General features: G+C 50.4%; 1 protein-coding gene across 1 annotated transcript in view; it reads right to left on the reverse strand.

The window, feature by feature from the left end:
• NKAIN1 (sodium/potassium transporting ATPase interacting 1) overlaps window positions 1-13,754 on the reverse strand; it is a gene marked incomplete at both ends in the record, with an annotated part of 42,141 nt that extends 28,387 nt beyond the window's left edge. The window contains 3 exon segments of the mRNA XM_079720379.1: window positions 13,202-13,253; window positions 13,255-13,298; window positions 13,701-13,754. Coding sequence (XP_079576505.1) covers window positions 13,202-13,253; window positions 13,255-13,298; window positions 13,701-13,754 — 150 coding nt within the window.
• Window positions 13,755-23,086: the final 9,332 nt, after the last annotated feature.

Here is a 23,086-nt window from a genome sequence, read left to right on the forward strand (position 1 = left end):
CCCAGACAGCCTCTCACTTCAGTGGAGGATCCCTGTGTCCCTGGCAGCCTATCATGAGAATGACAGCTAGTGGCAGCTTGGGGACAGCAGCCCACTCAGATGGCTCATGGGGCTGCTGACCAGCAGACAGACAGTGCCAGGCTGGAGCAGCTGGCATCGCCGGAGGCAGGTGAGGCACCTGGGAGCCTCTTATGGCACCCACCCCCAAGTCCAGACCCTTCGCTAACATTTAGGGGCCTTCAGGACTGAGGCAAGAGTACCAACAGCGCACCATGTGTCCAAATATTTAAGTTACAAACCAAGCTGACAAACTCTTAAATAAAATATGTTATATCTTCCCACCCAGACATAATGGTCTGGAAGGCCAGCCTGTGCGCTGAAATTTCTCAGACTCCCCAGAGTTCCGTGCCAGAAGACAGCAGTGCCTTCTGGGTTCCTTCTGTGCAGGGGCCTCATACACAGGTCTGGACACCCTGGGACACCCTTTGTCTGTCCTGGGGGCTCGGGGGGCGCACACACCAGCTGCACAGGCTCCCTCTGGAGATGCCCTGGCAGGTCCTGAAAGTGGGCTTGGGGCTGACCTAACAGGGGACCCTGGGGTCTGTCGTGAGCAAACTGGTAAACCTTCACTTGGAGACACGTTCCGAAGAAAGAGTCTCGGACCACACAGGTGCCTGGACTCTGGGCAGCCCAGGGGGAGAGAGAGAGCTTAGGATTGAGCATCGGGAAATCCAGGCAGACACCAGTTCCGCCACGTGCGTGCTGTGACCTGTGGCCGGTGAATGCCCCTCCTGGGTCCCATTTGCTCATCTGTAAAACAGGGACGACAGTTCCTGCCTGGTGGGGCCGTAGTCAGGAGTAAATGCAGTAAGTCCATGAAAATGTTCCTGCCTTGCTTTCAGACTGTTCAACTCCACTGAAGACTGTCTCTAAGAAACCCTTCCCTTAACACTGGACTCCTTTACCGTCTGCTTTTCCGTATGTCCCTGGCCACACCACAACATGAACACTGACAGCATCTGAGCCCACACGGGCAGGGTGCCTCCCACACCACAGAATCCCCGGCACCTAGCACAGGGCCAGACACAGAGTAAGCAGAAGCTCTGTGATTATTCACCCAGCCTTTCCACCTGCTTATGGGGTTCACCCAAGCATCGCCATCACTGAGGGCCTTCTGAGGGCCAGACTCACCACCAGGCTCTGAGGACCAGATGGCTCAGGCACCTCTCCAGGCCACACGGAGCTCGCAGTCTAGAGAGAGCGATCTGATGTGGGAATGAGAACAGGTGACACAGAGGGATGCCTGTCGTAATGCAGGCAGTAGGGGCAAGGTGTTCCCAGAGGCCAGAGGAAGACAGGTGCAGGAGTACAGTGATGCTCCAAAGAGGAAGGGATGGGTGAGCTGGCCTTAAGGAGATTAAGAGCGGAGGGGACTTCCAGAGACAGGAACAGCAGGTGCAAAGGCACAGAGGTGTGAGGTACAGCTGGTGTGCTTACCTCAACGTGGCCAGAGCTCAAGGACATGGAAGTGGCGAGCGTCAGGGTTGGCGGGGCCGCCAGGGCCACCGAGTGTCCCAGTAGCTAGCCCAGTAATTCTCAATGTGTGAATAGCAGCATTAGCAGCACCTTGGAACTTGTCAGAAATGCAAATTCTCAGGCCCCACCTCAGACCTACTAAATCGGAAACTCGGGGCAGGATGCAGAAATCTGTATCTGAACAAGCTCTCAAGGTGTTTGTGATGCACGCTAAAGTTTGAGAACCACTGGACTTCCTCCTGAAGGCAACAAGGAGCCATGTTATAAAGCTGCCCACTTCTGAAAGTTGGCCTCACATGAGCCCTCACCTCCAGCGGGACAGCTGTGTGTGGCAGAATAATCTATCTTCACCTGTGAGGGAGGGGGCCCCTGGGAAGTCAGAGACCCCTGGTGGGCACAGGGCCCATTACCAGGGTGACCACCTGTCACTCGGAGAAAGGGGGCAGCACCCTACAGAGGGTCAACGAAAGGGAGATTGTTATCACGGCTACCTCCCCTCAGGTGGGACAGGGTAAGGGAAGAAGGGAGCCTGTGGTCCCAGGTATCCACCCCCATCCCCAGGTGGGAGCATCACAGCCCTATGCTCCTCTTCTGACTGAATCTAGCCCACCATCCCCTTCTCTGTCCATTTGGGCCCCAGATGGCAACTTCCTCCCCTCCCCATCATGAAGCCACACCCTCCTGTCACAGCCTAAGGGCTGTGGGGCTGTCTCCTTGGTTACAGCCTGGGCTCCTTTATCCATGGTGACCCTCTCTCAAGAGGCCCCACACCCTCATCTGCTAGGCCTTCACTTTCCTTTGCCAAGGCTGGTTCTAGGGGCCGTGACCCAGATCAGTAGCAGGGCTCTCCCACTCTCTCTTCAGCTGGCACATAGTGAGAAAAAGACGAACAAGAGGATTCAACACGTTACCTTCGACCAGGACACGGACACAGCGGGGGCATCAAATAGCTTTACAAGGTCCAACTTGAAGTTCAAGAGAGAGCAAACTGCACCCTCAAGCCTAGTCAAGTACAAAGCATGAGAAGGGAGGGTTCTAGAGTCCGAAAGGCCTGGGTTTGAGTCTGCACCAACCCTGTGTTATCTTGGGCAGGCTTTGGTACTTCCCGAGCCTCAGTTTCCTCACCTGTATATTGGAGATAATATTAATATCTACCCCCTAGGGTCTCTGCAAGATTAAGTAAGAAGGTGCATCTGAAGTGAATAACATAGTACCTGGCACCTCACTGCATCTTACCTTCTGTTCCTCAGAGAGGGGGAGGAATGCCTGTTCCCGGGTGACCTCTCTCTGCTGGTGGGACACCTGGTGAGGAAGAGCAGTGGCTCTGGGGTTAGAAACAATCCATAAACATCCACTGTTGGTACCCTTATGATCACTATTAATCATGGACAATGAATGGAGCCCGGCCTGGTAAATTGCTTCCTCCAGGTAATTTACATTTCCTATTGTCATTGTAGTCTTCACTCAATGCAATCTGATACAGGGATGTTTTCTAGAAAGCAGGAGCCATGTTGTGCTTCTTAGTTATCCTGCAGTGCCTGGCCCCCCACCCTGGCAGGGAGTACCCAAGCAGCTCAGTGTGGAAAGGACCTGGAAATCACCTACTCTAACTTAGTATGCAAGGCAGAAAGCTCTCCTCCCTGGCTTTATCAAGTGCTTGGATGTCTCCAGGGATGAAGTCCTTATTCTCTGCTGAAGATGGACTAGTGCCTGGGACTCCAGGGAGGCTGAGCCCTGCGGGGTGACAGGAGCTGAATGGGCAGCTGCAGGAGTTGGGGCGATGGGAACTCCTAGGGCCACCCCTACACCCTAGCAGCCCCCCTTCCTCTCCCGCTGAGAGTTGATAATAGGAATGGTTCTAATTATGCTTTAATTGCTTGCTTCCAGGCAGTTTCTCTGGAGCCAAGGAGTTCAGAGTTCATGAATAAATGAAGAGGGAGGAAGCGGGAGGGGATGTTTATTGATCCACAAATCTCCACGTGCCAATGTCTGCCCCACAAATGCTTGGGCATGCAGCTGTGTGCAATTTTGCATGCATACATACATACAAACACACAAATATACACACCACAGCCCCCCAGACGCCTCTCTCCAAAGGACTGGTGGGGGGTAAAAGGAAGGTAACAAGAAGTGTCCTAAACTGGCTTTGGGGCCCAGTCTCAACTCTGCCACTGACTTGCACTGTGGTCTTGGGAAAATCCTAGTTTTCCCAGCTGTAGAGTATGGAGGTGAAGTGATGTCTGATACCCTCCTCTCAGAAAACCCAGCCTTTAGGATTTCAATGGGGTATCATCCAGTTAGACAGAACCCTGGGCAGTGCCAGTTGGGCACTGTCGCCCTCAGATTGCCCTTTCACCTGGATGCCTCATTCCCTAAGAAGAACTGGCCAAGCAGCCGGGGGCTTCAGGGAAGTGGCAGGAGGAACACACACATCTCCATCCTGGTGGGACACTTAGTAAAGATGAGTAGGGGCTCTGGACTCGGGGCTGTGGGGGCCCTGGGCAAAGCACTTGAACTTCTTGAATTTCAGTTGCTTTGTCTGTTAAACGGGAATGAGAGACTCTGTGTTATGAAGGTTCACCCAGGGCATACAGTGGCCTCAGTCGAGTGCCTGGCATACAGTAAGCATCTAGTAAGTGGTAGTTGTTATTGCTTATACTGTCAACACCCTGCAAGGTATAGATTGGTGCCTCATAACAGATGAAGAAACTAAGGCACAGAATGGTCAAGCAACTTGCCCCAGATCATGCATTGAGTGGCAGGATTTTAACCCAAGCCCATCTGACCCCGAAACTTCTGTGTTCCAGTCTTGTTTCCCCACTGTGTCTGATCCATCTGGTCCCCAGGAACTGGCACACAGTAGGTATCCATAATATGCTGAATGACAGAGAAATGTGGAAAAGAAAAAAAGAGCATAAAAATACACTCTGTTTCCAGTGACCAAGGTGGGGGTAGACAGATGAGAGAAGAACTAGACCAAGACTCCCTCCAAGATCAAATCGAAGCGTTGGGTCTGGGCGGACCCCAGGCCTCCCTGCCTCGTGGCTGGGGCCGGTCCAGGTGGGGATCAAGGGGGTCCTTGGTATGTGCTTGAGGAAGTAAATCTCTTCACTCTTTATGATTTCCACTAAGAAGCCAAAGCTAGCAACCCTGGCTTTTGGCATCAGCCAGAACCTGTTGTGTCACTGCCTTGCTGTGTGACACTGGGCAATCAGCTGTAGCTCTCTGAGCCTCAGAGCCCTCATCTAGGAAATGGGGATAACAGGGGTCCAGCCCTGGGGCTGCTGGGAGGGTGATAAGGGATGACACATGTGAGGCCATATGCTAGAGGTTAAGAGTAGGGCCTGGGGGCTTCCCTGGGGGCTCAGTGGTTGAGAGTCCACCTGCCGATGCAGGGGACACGGGTTCGTGCCCCTGTCCAGGAAGATCCCACATGCCACGGAGCGGCTGGGCCCGAGAGCCACGGCCACTGAGCCTGCGCGTCCGGAGCCTGTGCTCCGCAACAGGAGAGGCCACAACAGTGAGAGGCCCGCGTACCACCAAAAAAAAAAAAAAAAAAAGAGTAGGGCCTGGAGTCCAGCTGCCTGTGTTGGTATCCCAGCTCCTCTACTGCCTGACGTAACCACCTGCAGCCTCAGATTCTGCTTCTGCAAAACAGGGATCATAACTGTCTACCACAAAAGGGTGCAGTGAGGGTGAATCAGCTACCACAGGTAGAGCGGTTGCGACAGTTGGCAGTGCTTTGAAATGCTCAGTAAATCTTCTTTATTGGACGTTTCACATATGGGGAAACCGAGCCCCTGAGCGGGCAAGGACTTGTCCAAAGTCACAGATCCAGTTCATAGCACAGCCAGTCCTATGTGGGAGCTGGCTGTTTGCAGGGCCCCTTGTCCAGACCACAGCTTGAATGGGTAACCACAGACCTTTCACAGTACCTGGGCCATCCTGCTCCAGCCTGGAGGACTCTGGGGGACTGAACCCCCCCCTTCCTGTCCTCCCCGGTGCCTCTGAGGCTGGCTCAAACCAGTGGGGTATGTCAGAGGGCAGGGAGGGCTGACCTGCCTTCCTGGCCCACCTGGCCGGCCCCTCCACTCCAGGACTGGCTGCAGAGGCCTCAGAAACAAGCCAGGGGTCCAGGACCAGAACACCGTTTGTCAGTCCTGCATGGTAGTGGCAGGCTCATCTCCATGGCAACAGTGCAGTGTGAAGGCATCCTAGCATCATTAGGGAGAGCTCTGAGTAGTATAAACAGAGGCTGCAGTAGATTACACGCCTATTATGAGCAGTCTCAGGCTCTGAGCACTGGTAATTATGCCTAATTGTGCATTTAATTCTGTAATTGAAAACCCACATCTCTGGTTCAGGCTGGGGCTGCAGAACCTACCCCCCAACCTCAAAAGAAAGAGGCATAGGAGCCACCCCTACCCTAATAATCCCAGGGCTGCCTCTCCTTCTAGGGCAAGGGGTAGCCAGAGTGGGCACGGAAGTAAAGCACCTACAGACTCCCATTTCCCCCACTTCCTGTGCCAGCAACTCTGCCACGCTCTGTGATTTGGGGTAGGGGGGAACATGCTTAAGGCAAAGGGACATGGTAAAAGCACAAAAATGCTCACAATTTTCATTATTCATAATATATACCATTTTGTACTATTGCCACTGTCCTCTCAGGACCCAGAATCAGCCTCTGGTGGTTCCAAGGGACTTGGATCATCACTAGATCCATTACACATCCAAGTCATCCAACCTACATATAAATTCTTAATCACTGCCAGAGACAGGGAACTCACCACCTGATTGTCAGTCCACCACTACAGAGCCTCTGTAGATAGTCTGAAGACCACTGATGGAGTTCAACACTCTCTCCTCCATCCCCTGGTTTCACAGACTGGAGAAAATGAGACCCAGAGAGGGGCAGGGTCAGCTCAAAGTTGCACAGGAAGTGAGTACCAGAACCCTGGGATTCTGACTTGCAGCTCAGGGTATATTTTGTACCCTAAAGTGACTCAGCACCAAGAATCATGCCCAGCACTTTGTAGGTGCTTCATAAATATTTGCTGAATGCAACTCAGGGTAGGGTTAGTTGATGGCAAAGCTTACTCTCTTACCCAACAATATTTTGTCCTTCTAGGGGTCATGAAGTTCCCCTGTAGTGGGTCAGGGGTTAATGATGGGTTAGAACCTCCTGCTCTGAACCTCTGGGGTCTGAGACTTGATCTTACAACCAAATATGCCATGGAGGCATTTGGGATGGGGATAGTACTGACACTCATTCAAACAGAGGAAAGAACAGGTCACCTGAATCCCTGACAGCCTGACACCCAGGTGTCAAGCCTCAGGCACACCATTGGAGGCAGGAGTCTCCTCCTCTCCCCAGAACCTGATACTCCTATCTGTCATCGCTGCCTGCAGCAAGGTGGGCTGATGTGGCAGCAGCTCTGATCTCCACCTGGGAAAGGATGGAACTCACTGATGAGTCGGAGCTGGAGGAGTCCTTTGAGATGGTGAGTCCAACCTTCTCCCTTTACAGAGGGGGACACAGAGAGCCAAGCTTCCTCTCTGATTTCCTCTGAATGAGCGCTGGACTCTGTGCCCAGAGCTCTCCCTGCCTTATCTCAGGTCACCCTTACTATAGTCCCATGAGGATGTGCAATTATTATTCCCATTTTACAGAAGAGAAGACAGAGGGACAGTAAGGCCAAGGCCACAAAGGTTTAGCAGAACCTCTGCTTCAACTTGGGCCTTCAACTGGTTGAAAAAAAGGACATGTCCATTTCCCATCCCACGATATTCATGTTCATAGAACCTGCTGTCTCACTTCCGGGGCCTTGAAGAGTGTGAACCCTTTGTGAGCTCCTACTGAGCATATCTTACCTCCGGGAAGGACAATTCTCTGAGGACAATTACTAGTATCCTGATTTAGAGAAATGCAGGTGGAAGCTCAGAGAGGTTAAGTGTCTTGCCCAAGGTCACTCAGCTATAAAGAGGCAGAGATGGAACTCAAACCCCAGCCTGACTGCACAGCTCAAGCTCTTCCCAGTTGAACTCCCCTGCCTCTGGATGTACCAGCTGCTCTGAAAGGCAGGGGCCAGGAGGCCAGAGTAACCCATTAAAACCTGCAACCACAGTAACTGCTCTTCCAAAACCCTGGTACTTGCTGGCAGGAGCACATGTCCCAGAGAGGCTTGCTTTGCTGCCTGAGGCTCTCCCTCAGTCTCCGAATCACCATCCCTCTCCCTCTCCAGGACCAGCAGGGAGACCAAGAGCATTGGGACTGGGGTTCCCCAGACCAAAGCCAGCTCCATCTGCTGTGGCCAGGAGTTAGCTTTTAAAAACACATCTCTGGTCTCATCTTGCTCTCCTATCACCTACTCCTCCCTGAAACTAGATGAGAAAAGAGACTTCAACCATTAGAGCTGACCATCTCCACTTGGTCTTGGTTTTGCAATTGTTCTCAAATCCTTTCCCTGTGATCATTTATGTGAAGCCTAGACTGTATCTTTTGTTTCCTTGGTAACAAGTCACTTCATTCTTCTGACCTCAGTATGCCCATCAGTAAATGGGTATAAAGACCATCCCTATCTCATAGAGTTGTTATGAGGGCTGATAACTCTTCAACAGAGGTTAATTTCTTTCCTGCATAACTTGTTCTTCACCTGCGTCACAGTTCCCTTAAACCCAACACGGGTCTTGGGGTGAGGAGAAATGGGGACAGGGGATGGGGTTAGCATTTGAATAAGCAGCTCAGAAGGTCTGGCATCTAGTAACAACCCTTTATGGATGAAGAAAGATTTAGATTTCTCCATCGGTTTCCACATCCAGCATCGCTACAATCCTACAGGGGAGCAATAGGGCACGCGAGGTAGAAGCTGTGGAGTCCTGATGTGTGAATGCTCATTCTGTGCCTACTATTTATGTGGCCATGGATAAGCCAGATAGGGACAAGGCACAAGGTATATAGAGCACTTAAGCACAGGGCCTGGTTCATAACAGACACCAAATAAAAGGAAGTTGTTATTGTTTCCCACAGAACCATTCGTTTTCCATATAAAGAAACTAAGACTTGAAGAGTTTATGGGTATGAGTCTGGTCACTAAAATCTCTAATCCAGGCAGAGATGGGGGCTGAAGTGACTTATCCAAACTGCAAGGCAAATAACAGGCAGCCGCAGGGAGCACTGCCTGGGCCAGTGTTGTCTGTGCACCATCTCGGGGAACCCTCCCAAACTACCATGGGGTAGGAGCTGTCGTCCTGACTACTTTACAGGAAAGAGGCAGAGGCTCAGAGAAGGTAAGGGACTTTCTGGAAGTCACAAAGCAAGGGAGCAATGTCTGCCTGATCCCAGAGGTCCTTCACCCCTCTGTGCCAGATGTCAGAGCAGCTGCCATTTATGGGGTACTTATGTCAAAATCCCCCAGCCACCACCCCTGCAAAGGCGCAGAACCAGGGCCATCCACCGCACCTCCCCCCCGGGTGGGGGGGCCCTGCTCCATTCCACCTTGCCCACCTCATAAGGGTTTTGAGGGCAGTTTGGCCTCAGTCTGTCCATCTGCAAAAGGGACTTGATCACCCCAGCCCCTACCCTGTCAAAGGGGTATAAAGAACAAAGAGGGTCAGTGGCCTGGATGACTTCGTGCTCTGACTCTGAAGCCCGGCCCAAGGGCCTGAAGCACCCAGAGCAGAGCCAGCCCCTCCCCAGGAAGCCGTGAGCTTGCAGATGCAGCTGCTTCTGAGCGCAGGCCCCTGCAGAGCCTAGCTCCCTCCGGTCTTCACGTCTTCACCATCCGCTGCTGCTAATAACGACATCAATCAGGTTGACCACGTTTCACACCATTACTCGCAGCTCGGCAGGAAGCAACATATTTCCCCCCTCATCCACCATCTTCCAGAAAGCAAAGAGCTTTCCAGAGGGAAAAAGAATGAAACCGATGTGTTTTCTGAGTACCTACTGCGTGCATGGCAGCTGCCTAAGCCCTTTTACTAACTCTGAGAGGTAAGGATGACTCTTTTTCTTTGACAGGGAAAAACACTGGGGCCCAGAGGAGCAAATGCATATGTCCAAGGTCACACACAGCCGGGACAAGAACAATCATGGCAGTGATATATTACTGACCACTCATTGGCTCATGGTGCCAGGCATGTGCATGATCCTATTGAAACAGTATCATTTGCGTTTTCAGATAAGGAGACTGAGGCCTGAAGCAGTGAAGAGACCTGTCTGAGGTCACGGGCTGCTTAAACGTGAGCAGCAGAGTGACACAGGGCGGAAAGGGTGGCTCTCTGCTCCAGCAAAAGAGCGCATGAATCTTGGTGCTGTCACTGACTAGCTTAGAGACCTCTCTGAGCCTCAGTTTCCTCATCAGAAAAAGGGGCTAATAAAAACATCTATCCCATTTTGTAGGATAAAAGAAAGAAGGATAAAAACCGTAAAATAGCTAACGTTTATCGATCGCTGAACATGTACCAGGCAACTTTGCCAAGCACTTTACATATGTAAGCTCACTGGGTTAAATGAGGTTATGCAGATAAACTGCTTAGCACAGAACTCCAGAAATGGGAGTGATCATGGTGATGATGAAGAAATTGATGATGATTCCCTTGGGCAAATCTCCCTGGTTCATCCTCTTACTGGAAGAATAGAGCAGCCTGTAAGCTTTCAGGAAGGAGGTGGACCAGGAAAGAAGAGCAGGGTTTGGACAGGGGAGGGAAAAGGGAAACATAAAAATCAGGGTGTGAATAGCATTAGTAATGTTAAGATGATATACCAAGTAGGGAGAAAGCAAGGGACCCAAGACACTCTACAGAGTGGAACTAGACTGAGACACACGGAAACCTCCAGGCCAGTCCAGACATCCTCCCAGGGTCCCAGATGGGCAGAACTGGCAGGACCCTAGAGACACAGACCAATGGTTCTTCCCATTTTACAGATGGGGAAAAACCAAGGCTTGCAGTAGGGAAAAGACTTGTCCAAGTTCACAGGATGTCAGTGGCAGAGGCAGGCTTGAATCCAGGCCTCCTGACTCTTAGCTCCATGCCCAACTACCTGCTGCTTCCCACAAAGGAAGAGTGCAGGAGGGCATTTGGGTATGTCTGGGTCACAATTCCAGAGAAGCATACCAGGGTATACATCATTAAGATAATAACAATAAAAAACTATAGTTTATTGAATGCTCACTCTGTGCCTGGCACAGTGCTAAGCTCATCTGCATTAAGCTATATGCATTTAATCCTCACAACAACCCTAAGACTTGGGAACTGTTTCTATCATCTCTATTTAACAGATGACAAAACTGTGGCTCAGAGAGGCTAAGCAACTTGCTTAAGATCACACAGCTAGGAAGTGACAGAGCCAGGACTCAAACCCACGTCTGTCCTGTCAAACTCCAGAGCCTTGTCCCCTTTACTTGTCCACCTGAACGGTCCAGCCCCCACCTGCTTCTCCCACCCTCCAGTGCACCCTCACATCCTACTTCCTCACCCAAAGCAAGTCTACCCCAACTATAGAACAGTGTTTAGAACTGGGCTGTTCTCTTGTAATCATCAAGCCCCACACAAGAAAGAAAAATGACATAGTTCCTCTTCTAAAGTTTTCAGCTGAGAAACATTTAACAGTCTCTTCCTCTCTGCCCCTGTCCACTGGATGAGAAAACAGGCTCCCTTCTCCCTGGGATGATGTCAGGCTGGTGAATTCCAGCAGCCGGGAGCATATTACCAAAGCTGCCAGGCAGCAAAGGCTCCTGGGGGTTAGTGACAGCTGAAGGGACCCACTCTGCAATCGGACCAGACAGAGCAACAGACCCAAGAGACCAATTTTCCAGTCCCTCCTCAGAGCACCTCCCCAAATTACGTCATGTAACCCGCACAAGCTGCCCAAAGGCACCCAGCCAAGACGTAGAAGGATCAGAATCCCACCCAGGTCTTGTCTAATTCCAGAGCCCCTTGTGCTGGTGAGCCCTCTAAGTGGAAGGGTGGCTTTAGCTGAGCTGGGGAGAGCTATGGAGGCAGGTAAGTGAGAGGCAGGGATACTGCCTCGCCACCTTCATCTCTCTAGAGTAGGAAGCACCTCCCCAGGGACCCCTGACTCGCCAGAGCCAAAACTACTTTTACAGTTAAGAAGGCAACAGAGGATGCTGGTCAGCTGTCTGGCTTCACAGCCTGGCCCCTAACTGTAGAACTTTGGGCAAGCTACTTCATAGGGTTGTTAGGAGGATTAAATGAGTTAATACATGGAAAAGCGCTTACAGGGTACCTAGCACCTAGTAAGTGCTCCCCAAAGCTAACCACTGTTATTATCATCAACAGAGAATGACCGTGGGCCACACTGTTAATAGTGCTTACCTTTGGGGTATGGGACTGGGCATAGAAGGAAACGTCTTTAACTTCTGCTCTGTTTGGTTATTTATTGATTTAATCATTTCATAATATGTGTGTGTTACTTTTCTAATTAAAAAAAAAAAGTCCTAGTTTAAAATTTTAAAATTAACACAGAAAAAAACATTCCTCGGAAAGTTTCAGCACTTCTTGGCATTTTATGTTCCTCAAAGGAGATAAAGAGGAACTGGGAGCCTGGAGTTGCCAAATAACTGATTCACTCATTTATTTTACAAATATTAATGGAGTGCCAGGCACTGTTCCAGCTGCTGAGGATTTAGGGGGAACAAGAAAGATAATCTCTGCCCTTCTGGAGTTTCCATTCTACCTGATCTTAATTAATCCCCTCTGCCACACTCAAGGATGAGGAATTCACCGAGAGGCCAACCAAGATGGCCCAGCCAGGGGAAGTCACTTGCCCTGCAGCCCACAGCTGGAAGCAGGGCTACAATCTTCAGGGCCCAGCTGTTTCGACCGCTGCCCAAGAGGGCAGGTCTGTGGATGCAAGTTTGGGGCTGAGGTCCACAAGAGGAGAGAAAAAAGATGAACGAGGAGGTCTGTATAGCCACACTCAAAGCTTCATTCTGCGTTACTGTACACACCTGTGGTGGAGGAAGGGCAATGGATGCAGGCTAAAGTGGAGACCCAGATCATGGAGTCAGGCATCAGTGAGGCTCAGGTTCCCCCAACTCAGACTCAGACCTGAGTTCCATCCATGGAGGTCCCCATGCACCTCTGCCCCCAAAGCCCCCAGTTGTTGGGCCTCAGCTCTAGGGTAGGCAGGAGATCCTGGCCTCTCCTTAAACGCCTTCCCAAATTCACCTGCCAGAGTCTGAATTGAAGGGCAGAGCTGGTCCCTTTCAGCCCCCAAATCCACTCCACTGGCCTCCCTGAGACAAGAACCTGAGTTCCCTGGGCTGGGATTAGGAATAGTGTCCCCAGATGCTCCCATCCTCCCCAGGGCACCCAAGTATCCCACCCCTATCAGTGCCAGCCCAGGCAGAGGAGCCTGCCTCCCCCCCACCCCCACTCTGGTGGCAATGGTGACTGACAGAAAGCCTGTGGCCTCAGCCAAAGCAGGGAGGGCGATCCCGCACCTGGTTGGTCAGACTGGCCCAGGACCTGGTAGCTCCTTGTGACCCTCTTCAGGGAGGGGCTCTCCATTCCCAGGCCTGCCCAGTCAGGAGCATAGAGGGAGGCAGGAAGAGCACAAAGGAGTGAACGGTTCCCGGAGTCTATGATCCCGACACACACAAATGAACATGGACCAGAAATGGTCATAGATCTAGAGACATACCAAGGAGAAACCAGGAGAGAGACACACACAGGAGCAGAGACTTTGTGAGAAACACTGGGGCGGAGACCAGAGGCTGAGACCCACGCAAACGAGTGATCTAGAGGAAAACACACGGCAGTGACCTCAACGGATCCACACACCAGCCTCGGAAACACCCCCAAAACCCCGGCGAGCCACAGTCCCACAGCGCATCTCCCCAACAGAAGGCCGCTCGTACAGTGCGGGCGAGACGCGCCGAGCCCCAGGCGCGGAGCGGGCCGGGGACTCGCGCACAGGACGCACTCGGGGACCGGGGAGCGCCGGGCAAGAAGCGCACACAAAGAGACAGCCGGGCCAGCCCAAGCAGGCTCCGCCCGTCCGCTTCGTGGCTCCAGACCACCCCCCAACCCGGGCGCTCGCCCCAGACCCACACACAGAGACACACACCCCACCCGCACGGCCCGGAACCCCGCCCCGCCGCGCCCCACCCGGCCCGGCCGCCCGGGCGCGCGGCGCTCACCAGCTGCAGGCAGCAGAAGGCGACCAGCGTGCAGCGCCCGCTGCACTTGCCCATGGCTCCGGGGGCCGCGCGCGCCGTTCGCCGCGGCGCCCCTCTAGCTCGGCGGCCGCCGCCTCCTCCGCGCCGCGCGGGCTCCGCGTCCTCCCAGCTGGGCGCCCCGGGCGGCGGGACCGGGCGCCTAGGGCCGGGCCCGGGAGCGCCAGGTCCTCAGGGCTGCGGCCGGCCGCTCACGCTCGGAGTCCATGGTCCGTCCGCACGCGCGCCGGTTCTGCCGCGCCTCCTTTGTCTGGCCGGCCGGCCGCCAGGCGCGCCTCCCGCCCCGGGGCGGCTGGCGGGGAGCGCGGAGCGGGGAGCGCAGGCACCGAGCGCGGCGCAGCGCAGAGCAGCACTGCCCAGCAGGGGCAGCCGCCCGGGCGCTCGGCGGCCGCGGCTTCCCGGCCCCACCACGTGGCTCCGCCGCCGCCGCCAAGAGGTAGAGAAGGAGGGAAAGAGGGGAGGGAAAGAGAGGAGGGAAGAGGAGGGGAGGAGAGGGGTGGGGCGGGGCGGCCGAGGAAGCGGAGGGAGGGGAGAAGGGGGAGGGAAGCGGAGAGCAGGGGCGAGAGGCAGGAGTGAAGTGGGAAGAGTGCAGGCTTGGGGACTGATGGCCCTGGGTCAAACCCAGCTTCACTGCTCACTCGCTGTGTGACCTTGGGCAAATCACGTCACCTCTCTGGGCCTCCGTTTTCCTAACAAAATAGGAATAATAATGACTGCTTCAGTGTTGCCACAAAGATGAAATGCAGTTAGGTGAATAAAGCACTTAGCTCTGTGCCTGGCCTCCCGAGGGTGCTGGAGCATTCCTCTGTCCACCTTGTCTCTAGGGCCCGGCGGCTCCAACCTTGGCCCTCTATTTCCACTCCACTTCCCAGATCTGCTCCCCATCCCAGCCTCCCTCCTGAGTTCTTCCTTCCCTCTTTTCTTCTACTGGCATTTATTGAGCCCGAGTGACTACATACACGCCCCTGGGAGCCCTATGATCCAGAGGTGAGCCCTGCAGCACTGTTCCAGAACCCACTGAGCTTCCCAGGCCAGGGAACAGGCAACCCCCAGGGGCATAAGCAGGAGATGCCTGATGGCAGCGGTCTGCCCAGGGGGCTGTGGCCAGCCCCTCACCCAGGCTGCAGTGGGGAGGGAGTCAGGAAGGGCTTGCCAGTAGAAGACTGCCTTCTTCAAGGCGCCCCCTCCAAAAGCATTCAAGCTCTCAAACACATCCCCAGTCCACTGAATCATCCCAGCCCCCCTCCTAACTTCTTATATAGGGATTAGCATCACTCAGGTGGGAATCCCTGCGGCATCCTCCCAGCTCCTCTATCCCATCTGATCTGTCATTACATTCTGTGAACTTACCTTCCAGCTGTTATCTATGAAATATCTACTACCTACCAGGCTCTCCACTGGGGCTAAGGGGATGAACCAGTCCTGCGCTCACTGAGAGAATAGTCTAGTGAGGAATTATTAAAACCAGAAAACATGCAAATAAATAATGACAAATTCTGATGAGTACCTTAAAGGATAACAAAAAGTGAAAGAATAAGGGGGCCATAACTCAGGTCCGGAGACCAGGAAAGACCTCCTTGAGGACGTGTCATTGATACTGAGAAGACAGTAGGAGGGAAGGAGAGGCCAAGGCCTGGAGAATAGTGTTCTGGCAGAAGAAACAATGTTTCTTTTATTTTCCTTCCTCTCAGCTCTCAGTGGCCCTCTGGACTCAGAAAACAGTATGACACAGATTAAGACCCATGGTTCTGGACCCAAGCAGCTTGGGTTCCAGTTCCAGCACTGCCACTTATGCGCTGTTTACAGAGTAAGCACTCAAATGCATGATTTCTCCTAGGACTGGTGACATAATTTGTGGGGGCCAGTGCAAAATGAAAATGCAAGACTCCTTAAGGCTCATTAGGAAGGAAGACACAGCAGACCATAAAACCAAGCACAGGGAGGGCCCTGTGTGACTGCAGAGGACACATGCCCCTGAAGCCAGTCGTGTTTTCTCCCTGGACTGTCAGAATGGTCTCTTCACTGGTCTCCTTCCTCCACCCACTTGTCAGCCGCCACTTTTATTTATTTTATTTTTTGCCACTTAGTTGTGCTTTTTTTTTTTCTTCTTTAACTGCGTCGTGCGGCATGTGGGATCCTAGTTCCCCAACCAGGGATCAAACCCGTGCCCCCCACATTTGAAGCTCTGAGTCTTAACCACTGGACCGCCAGGGAAGTCCCAACCACTTAGTATTTTAAAACACACAGAATATTCGCAGAGTTGAAATTATGGGGGGTGGGATGAATTGGGAGATTGGGATTGACATATATACACTACTATGTATAAAATAGATAACTAATGAGAACCTGCTGTATAGCACAGGGAACTCTACTCAGTGCTCTGTAGTAACCTAAGTGGGGAGGAAATCTAAAAAAGAGTGGAGATATATATACGTATAACTGATTCACTTTGCTGCACAGCAGAAACTAACACAACATTGTAAAGCAACTATACCCCAATAAAAATTAATTTAAAAAATTTAAAAAAGGAGATTATATGAGCTGAGGTTTTCACCTGGAATAATAAGCTGAGATAACAGTGGGAACTTTTCTCAGCCATGCTTGGCGAGTAACAGCTGTGTCCAACCAGTTTCCATGACTAGACAGGCCTCCAGGAGTCTGTGAAGTCCCTGAAATAATATGCAGATCTTCATCTGAGCAGATGTGTCATTTTCCGGGGAGAGGGTCCACAGGTTTCATCAGATTCTCCAAAGAGTGTATTTCCCACAAAAGAATAAGAACCAGCCCCGCAAAGTCTCAGCCCAGATGTAACAGTTCTCTAGGAGATCCTCTTTAGGGCCTCTTCCACACAGAGCGTCTGCCAGTTCCCTCTGTGACACTAACAATGCAATTCAGTAATAATAACCATCATAGCTCCCATTTATTGAGTGCTTACTCTGAGCCAGGTACTTGGCATACACTATCTCATTTAATCCTAAAAACAGTGGATTCCACTGGGGCTGTGACCTGCCTTTGCCAGGCTCTTGGCTGTACCACATCGTGCCTGTGACACCCTGTTCCAGAGCCAGGCTGACTCACTCTTAAGTTTGTCCTATGGGACCAGGGATGATGGCCTGACATCAGCAGAACTAGACTCTGCCCCTGGGTCATTCCGTTTAGTCGTAGTCTTGCCCACACCACACACACACAGCATGCCATCTCTCACTTCCATGATTTGCACGCGTACTTCTGTCTAGAATGCATCTCCCATCCAAATTTTCAGCCTGGAGGCCTCCTATTCAAATTTCAAATCTCAGCTCACCTGTCACTTCCCCCACCCAACCCAGACCTTCCTTAACACTCTGTGACCTCAAGGAGGCACCCTCCTTTGGGATCACATGTGGTCTGTGTTATCTCCGTGAGAGATTTTACTGGGATTTACTGTCCTTGTCTGATTTTGTTCCCCCAATAGACTGAGCTCTATGAAGACAGTGACTGTGTCATAAATTATCTCTATATCCCACAGGACTTGGATCACGTCAGGAGTCAACAAATACGTGGTGAATGAATGATCTTCCTGCCTTGGGCCCTAGCATACCTTGTGCTCTCTTTACCACGGGGAAGTCCAGGATGCTAAGGGGGAAGGCAATCTAACTACAGGAAGAGAGAGAAACATCTTTGTCAAGAAACTGGGGATGTTAGGAGCTGAGGATGATGTCAGGAGGGGCTTGTAGTAGTCAACACAAAAGATGACTAACCCTTGGACTAGGGAAAGAATGTGGGGGAAATGAAGCAGGATTTAGAAATAAAGGACAGAGATGATTCAGAACATTCCCACGCTTCCTGAGTAAGAAGGCAGGATCATGGTCAGCCCTAGAGAGAGGCACATTAGGAGCTGATGAAGCGAGGAAATTTCTGAGCTGTTACGTCCTTCCCTTGCCCTAAACCAAGCCAAGTCACCATGTCTGAATCTTCCACCATTAGTCCCTCTCTGGGTTAAAACACTAAAAGCTGAGAAAGTTCACTCATAAGATAGCAGAAATTAAATTAAACCTATTAATTTCTCCTTCCAAGTTAGCGGACTGAACGTGCTCCCTAATTATACTTTGTGGGGTGTTTTCTGACACCAACCAATTCTCCAACACCAGCTGGTTGTCCAACAAGTCAATTCAATTCAATGCGGACACTACCCAGAGTTGGCGCAGACCCACAGCTTAAAGATTCAGTTCCACAAGACTGCCTCTACTTCACATGCTAGTTGCAAATCTCCAGCCAGCCCTACTTTTGACCAACCAGCTATAAATCAGGGGTCCCCATGACCTCCTCCTCAGGTTGGATAATTTGTTTGTGAACAGCTCACAGAACTCAGGAAGGTAGTTTACTTACATTTACTGGCTTATTATAAAGGATACAAATGAATAGCCAAAGAGGTCTATAGGGTGAGGTCTGGAAGGGTCCTGGGCACTTCTGTCTCTGTGGAGTATGGGTGCACAACCCTCCCAGCTGGTTCACCTACCTGGAAGCTGCTCTGGATCTCATTGTTCTAGAGCAGTTAAAGAGCTTGGTCACCAGCTACCACCCCTCCTTCCTGGAGCTCAGTAGGAGGGGCTAAAAGGTTCATCTCTAATCACTTGGTCTTTCTGGTGACCAGTCCCATCCTGAGTCTGTTGAGGGGTCTCGTCCTAAGTCATCTCATTAGAATAAACTCAGGTGTGATCAAAAGGGACTCATGAATAACAAGAGACACGCCTATCACTGAGGACACTCCCAGAGTTTTAGGAGCTCTGTGCCAAGACTAGGGACAAAGACCTCATTATATCACAGTAGCTAACACCTCTTAAGCATTCTGTGCCAGGCACTGTTCTGAGCAACTTCTACGCATTAACGCATTAAATCTCACAGGAGCCCTCTGACGTGGGTACTATTATCACCACCGGCAGTTTCTAGGAGAGGGAACTGAGGCTCAGAGAGGTTAGATCACGTGCCTGGGGTCATACAACAAGGAAGTAGCAGAATCAGGATTTGATCCAGGCAGAACTACCTATACCATTCCTACTGCATTCCTTACGGATTTTGAACTTTAATTTTTTTTTAGCAGCAAACGCTTCTCTTCAAAAGAAATCATACATTTCTAAAACTGAAAAAATGTTGGACCACTCTGGTTTTGTGGAGAGAGAGGACTGGGAACCTGCTGTCTCAGCCTGCCCCTGCATCCTGTGAAGATCAGCCCCTCAAGCCAAAGTCCCTCAGGAAAAAGTGAAAAAGCCACTGGCCTAGATGATCTGCAAAGTGCCTTTTCTGAAGAGGCGAGAGATAAAGAAAGGGAGAACCTGAATGGCAGAGAGGTTGAGTGAGTTCTGTAATGTCACACAGCATGTTAGGGCAGAGCTGGTTCTCAAGACCTCCGGGTAAGTTCCATTACTGTGTCAGGCACTGAGTTAGGAGATTTGGAACCAAAGATGAAAAGGATAGGTGCCCCTGACAATCCTTGGGCTAAAAGCCTGAGGGTTAGCATACTGGCCAGCAGCATGACATCGTCCACTGCTTGTTTCCCTAAACCCAGCAACTTCACCCATTTGCTTTTCCTCTCTGGGCCCTGATGGCATCTGAGTTTGTGACTCTTGAGCCTGTGGGAGAGGCAGACATATAAACAGACAGTTATGAGTGATACATAGAAGGGCATAGTGCCTATGAGGTACAGAAATCAAATGGTGGAAAGAATGGCTAACTCTGCTTGGGAATAGGCAGTGATGGAACACTTCAGAGAAAGGATGATGCCTGAAACGTAGGCTGCCAGACAGAAAAAGAAGTGCAAGAAAAATTAAATAAATAAAAGAAAAAGAAGTGCAGACACAGAAGTATTTAACAGCAAGCTGTGTTCAGGAGCTATGACCCCTTCTCTTTAATTTCTGCGCATACTTTTTACTGCTTGTCACCTCCTTCCTGCCACCACCCCTGTCCAACCAACTTCCTTCAAATCTTAAAAGGAAAAATATTTCTAAGAAAGAATGGTTGAGGGACTTCCCTGGTGGTCCAGTGGTAAAGAATCCTCCTTACAATGCAGGGGACACGGGTTCGATCCCTGGACAGGGAACTAAGATCCCACATGCCGTGGGGCAACCAAGCCCACACGCCACAACTACCGAGCTCGCGCGCCTCAACTAGAGAGCCTGAGTGCCGCAAACTACAGAGCCCACGCACCCTGGAGCCTGCGCACCACAACTAGAGAGAAGCCCACGCGCCGCAACGAAAGATCCTGCATGCCTCAACAAAGATCCCTCAACAAAGATCCCACGTGCTGCAATTAAGACCCGATGCAGCCAAAAATAAATGAAATAAATAAATAATAAATAAATCTTTTAAAAAAATGGTTGAGAATAAAGGAATACGAAGAACAGGGTGTATATGAATGGGCAGGGTCTAGGTCAGGAAACCCTAAACAGCTCTGATGGCAGGCAGTAAAGCTTGTAGAAAGTTGACTTTCCTTGTCTCTTTCCAGAATCCCTAGCACAGAATCTGCTGACAGCCAAGACAAATCTCCCTTTTCACTAGCCCTTAGCAGCTGCCTGGGCTTTCAGTTAAAGTCGGCCCTCAGGCCAGCTGAGCTGGGGACTTTGAGATGGCAGGAGGCCCTCTCCAATCGGCCCCATACTTCGCTGGGCCTTTATTATGCTGCACTGGGCTTGCCCAAGGGCCAGCTGGGGATAGGAAGACAGATGGGGTCAGCTCAGGCCTGGCCACTCCAGCAGGTCCCAAATGCCCTGATAGGATTCTCAACCCCCTGCTGGCTCCCCACCCCCTTATCATTTTCCATAAGCCCTGACTGACCCAGACATCCTTTCACGGCCAACAATTCACTGAATCCTAAAATTACCATCTTAAGAGTCTGAGGTAAATGGCATGTAAAATCATAGAACAATGGTGTTGGAAAAGACCACAGAGGTCCTCTAATTGAGTGGCTCCCAGATATTAGTGTGCAGACCACTTGCATCTGAATCAGGGCCCCACACCAGTTCAACTCCAGCAAAATCTCTGGAGGTGGGACCTGGCTACAGGTATTTAAAAAATATACTCCCCAGGGATTCTGCTGAGCAGCTCTGACCCTCTAAATCAATTATAACGCAGGCATTCCTGTCAAATGGTCACCCAGCTTCTGCTTGTACATTCCAGAGAGGAGCACCTCTTGACCATTCTGTGTTTGGACAGCTCTGACTCAGCTGCTTTCTTTGTTGAGTGTAAGTCTGTCTTCTTATAATCCACTTGTCTTGGCTTTGCACTTTGAGGCCTCCCAGAATAAGAGCGTTTTCTCTTTTCCAGGGTAGTCTTTTTTTTTTTTGGTAGTCTTTTGATGTTTGAAGATACTGATCTCATCTATCTCCCCTGGTTCCTACAACAGTTCCCTATAATGATTTTCTGAGAGGGTACCCAGAATCAAAAGCATCCTCAGGTGTGGTTGAGCTCCTGGGCAGAGTACTGAGAACTTTGCTGACTTCCTTCCCATGGAACAAAGCCCAGAGCTGCCCCACCTGGCTTTTAGACTCTGCAATCTGGCTCCGACACTTTCCAAGGTTCCTACTCATCTGTCACTCCCCCAACATGCTGTTACCACCACCATGTGCTGTGTGTCATTTTTGATCGCACCAGGAGTTCTGGTGATCTGTGAAGTTGTCCACTATTCAGACTGCACTTACTCCCCTCCCAGCTCCCTCTTCTCCCCAATTTCCAATCTTCCTTTAAGATTCACTTAAAGTGTCATTTCCTCGGTAAAACTTTTTCTAATTTCTCCTGAGGCACTTCCTCCTAGTTTGTAGGTATACCTCCGACAGTATGTATTAGATTGAATTTGAATTGCTTATTCATGTTTCTAAAACAAGGACATGAGAAGACACAGAGCACAGATAAATATGGTACATCTTCCTGGAGTGTCAGTTTTACTTGGTGCTCAGTCATTTAAAACAATTATTAATGTAAAACAAGCACAGCTATATTACGAAGCAGCATACAAAACCACATACATTTAAGTAGTCAATTTCACTAGGGAAGAAGGTATGGGGGAATGTTCTAGATTAAGAGACACTAGAGAGAATACCCCAAAGCATAAAACTTGATTCTAGATTGAAAAATTAGCTATAAAAGACATTTTTAATACTGGGGAAATTTTAATATGATCATTAGATGGTATTATGGAATTGCTGTTAATTTTCTTAGAGGCAGTAATGGATTGTGGCTATGAAAGAGAATGTTCTTAGGAGATAGATACCTGCTGGAGTATTTAGGAATATTTGGGAGTAAGGAATTATGATGTCTGCATCTTACTTTCAATAGTCATTGAAAGCTGTACATATACAATGTGTGTGTGAGAGAGACAGAGGAGAGATTATTGAATCTAGATGGAACATATACAGATATTCGCTATGTTAATCTTTCAATTTTTATGTTTGAAACTTTTCAAAAAGTTGAGAGGGGGGAATCATACATTTTATAGATTCAAGGTGAGATTTCAAAGTTATTAATTTCAGGAGTCCTTCCTGCTCCAGTTCATTCTCCTCTGCCATTAAGGCACTTACGGGGAAAAGTTTGAGAAGCCCTGATTTTTGTTTCCCTCCCCACTATTCTGCCCTGTGAGCCTTCAAAGATGAGGCTATGACTCAGTCATTTCTGTATTCTCGGAGCACAGCACAGGGCCCACCACAGAGACCTGTTGAATTAATGTTTCCTGGATGAGCAAAACCTCTAACTTAATATGCATGTGACCTTGGTTAAACAGTATCTCTTTTCAGTTTCCCCTTCTGTAAAATGAGGTTGGACTAGATGACCTAACTACCTGTAAGGTCCTTTCTGGCTCTAGTATCTTTGGATGCTATACTTTGAAGGAAGATCAGAGGTCATTTTTCTGCACAAAGCCCCACAGTCAGTCAGGCAGAGATGACCACAGTAGATCAACCTCTGCTTCCTGGGCAAACTCCTAAGTTTCAGCTCAGCCGTGGGCACTGGGAGAAGTGTTCTTAAGTTCACACAGACCACATGTCAGAGCAGTGATTTCCTTGAGATCCAAGGGGTGCCAGGAGAAGTCAACTTGGCTTTATGCTACCCTCCTGTCTATAGTTATAGCCATGGCTAACACTAGTGTCCTCAACTTTAACTGCACATTGCAATCACCAGAGAAAGCTTTAAAAAATACTGATGTTTACCCTGGAGATTCTGATTTAATTGGTCTGGGGTATGATCTAAGCATCTGGATTTTTAAGGGCTCCTCAGGTGCTTCTAATGTGCATTCAAGGTTAAAAGTCACGAAGGCCTACACTGTGGTGATGGGGTAAGATCTCTAGCTGGGTTTTATGTCCTGGCTTTGCCACTTACTAGCTGGTTGA

Source organism: Hyperoodon ampullatus (genome assembly GCF_949752795.1).
Source record: "Hyperoodon ampullatus genome assembly, chromosome: 2".
Classification (NCBI taxonomy): Eukaryota; Metazoa; Chordata; class Mammalia; order Artiodactyla; family Ziphiidae; genus Hyperoodon; species Hyperoodon ampullatus.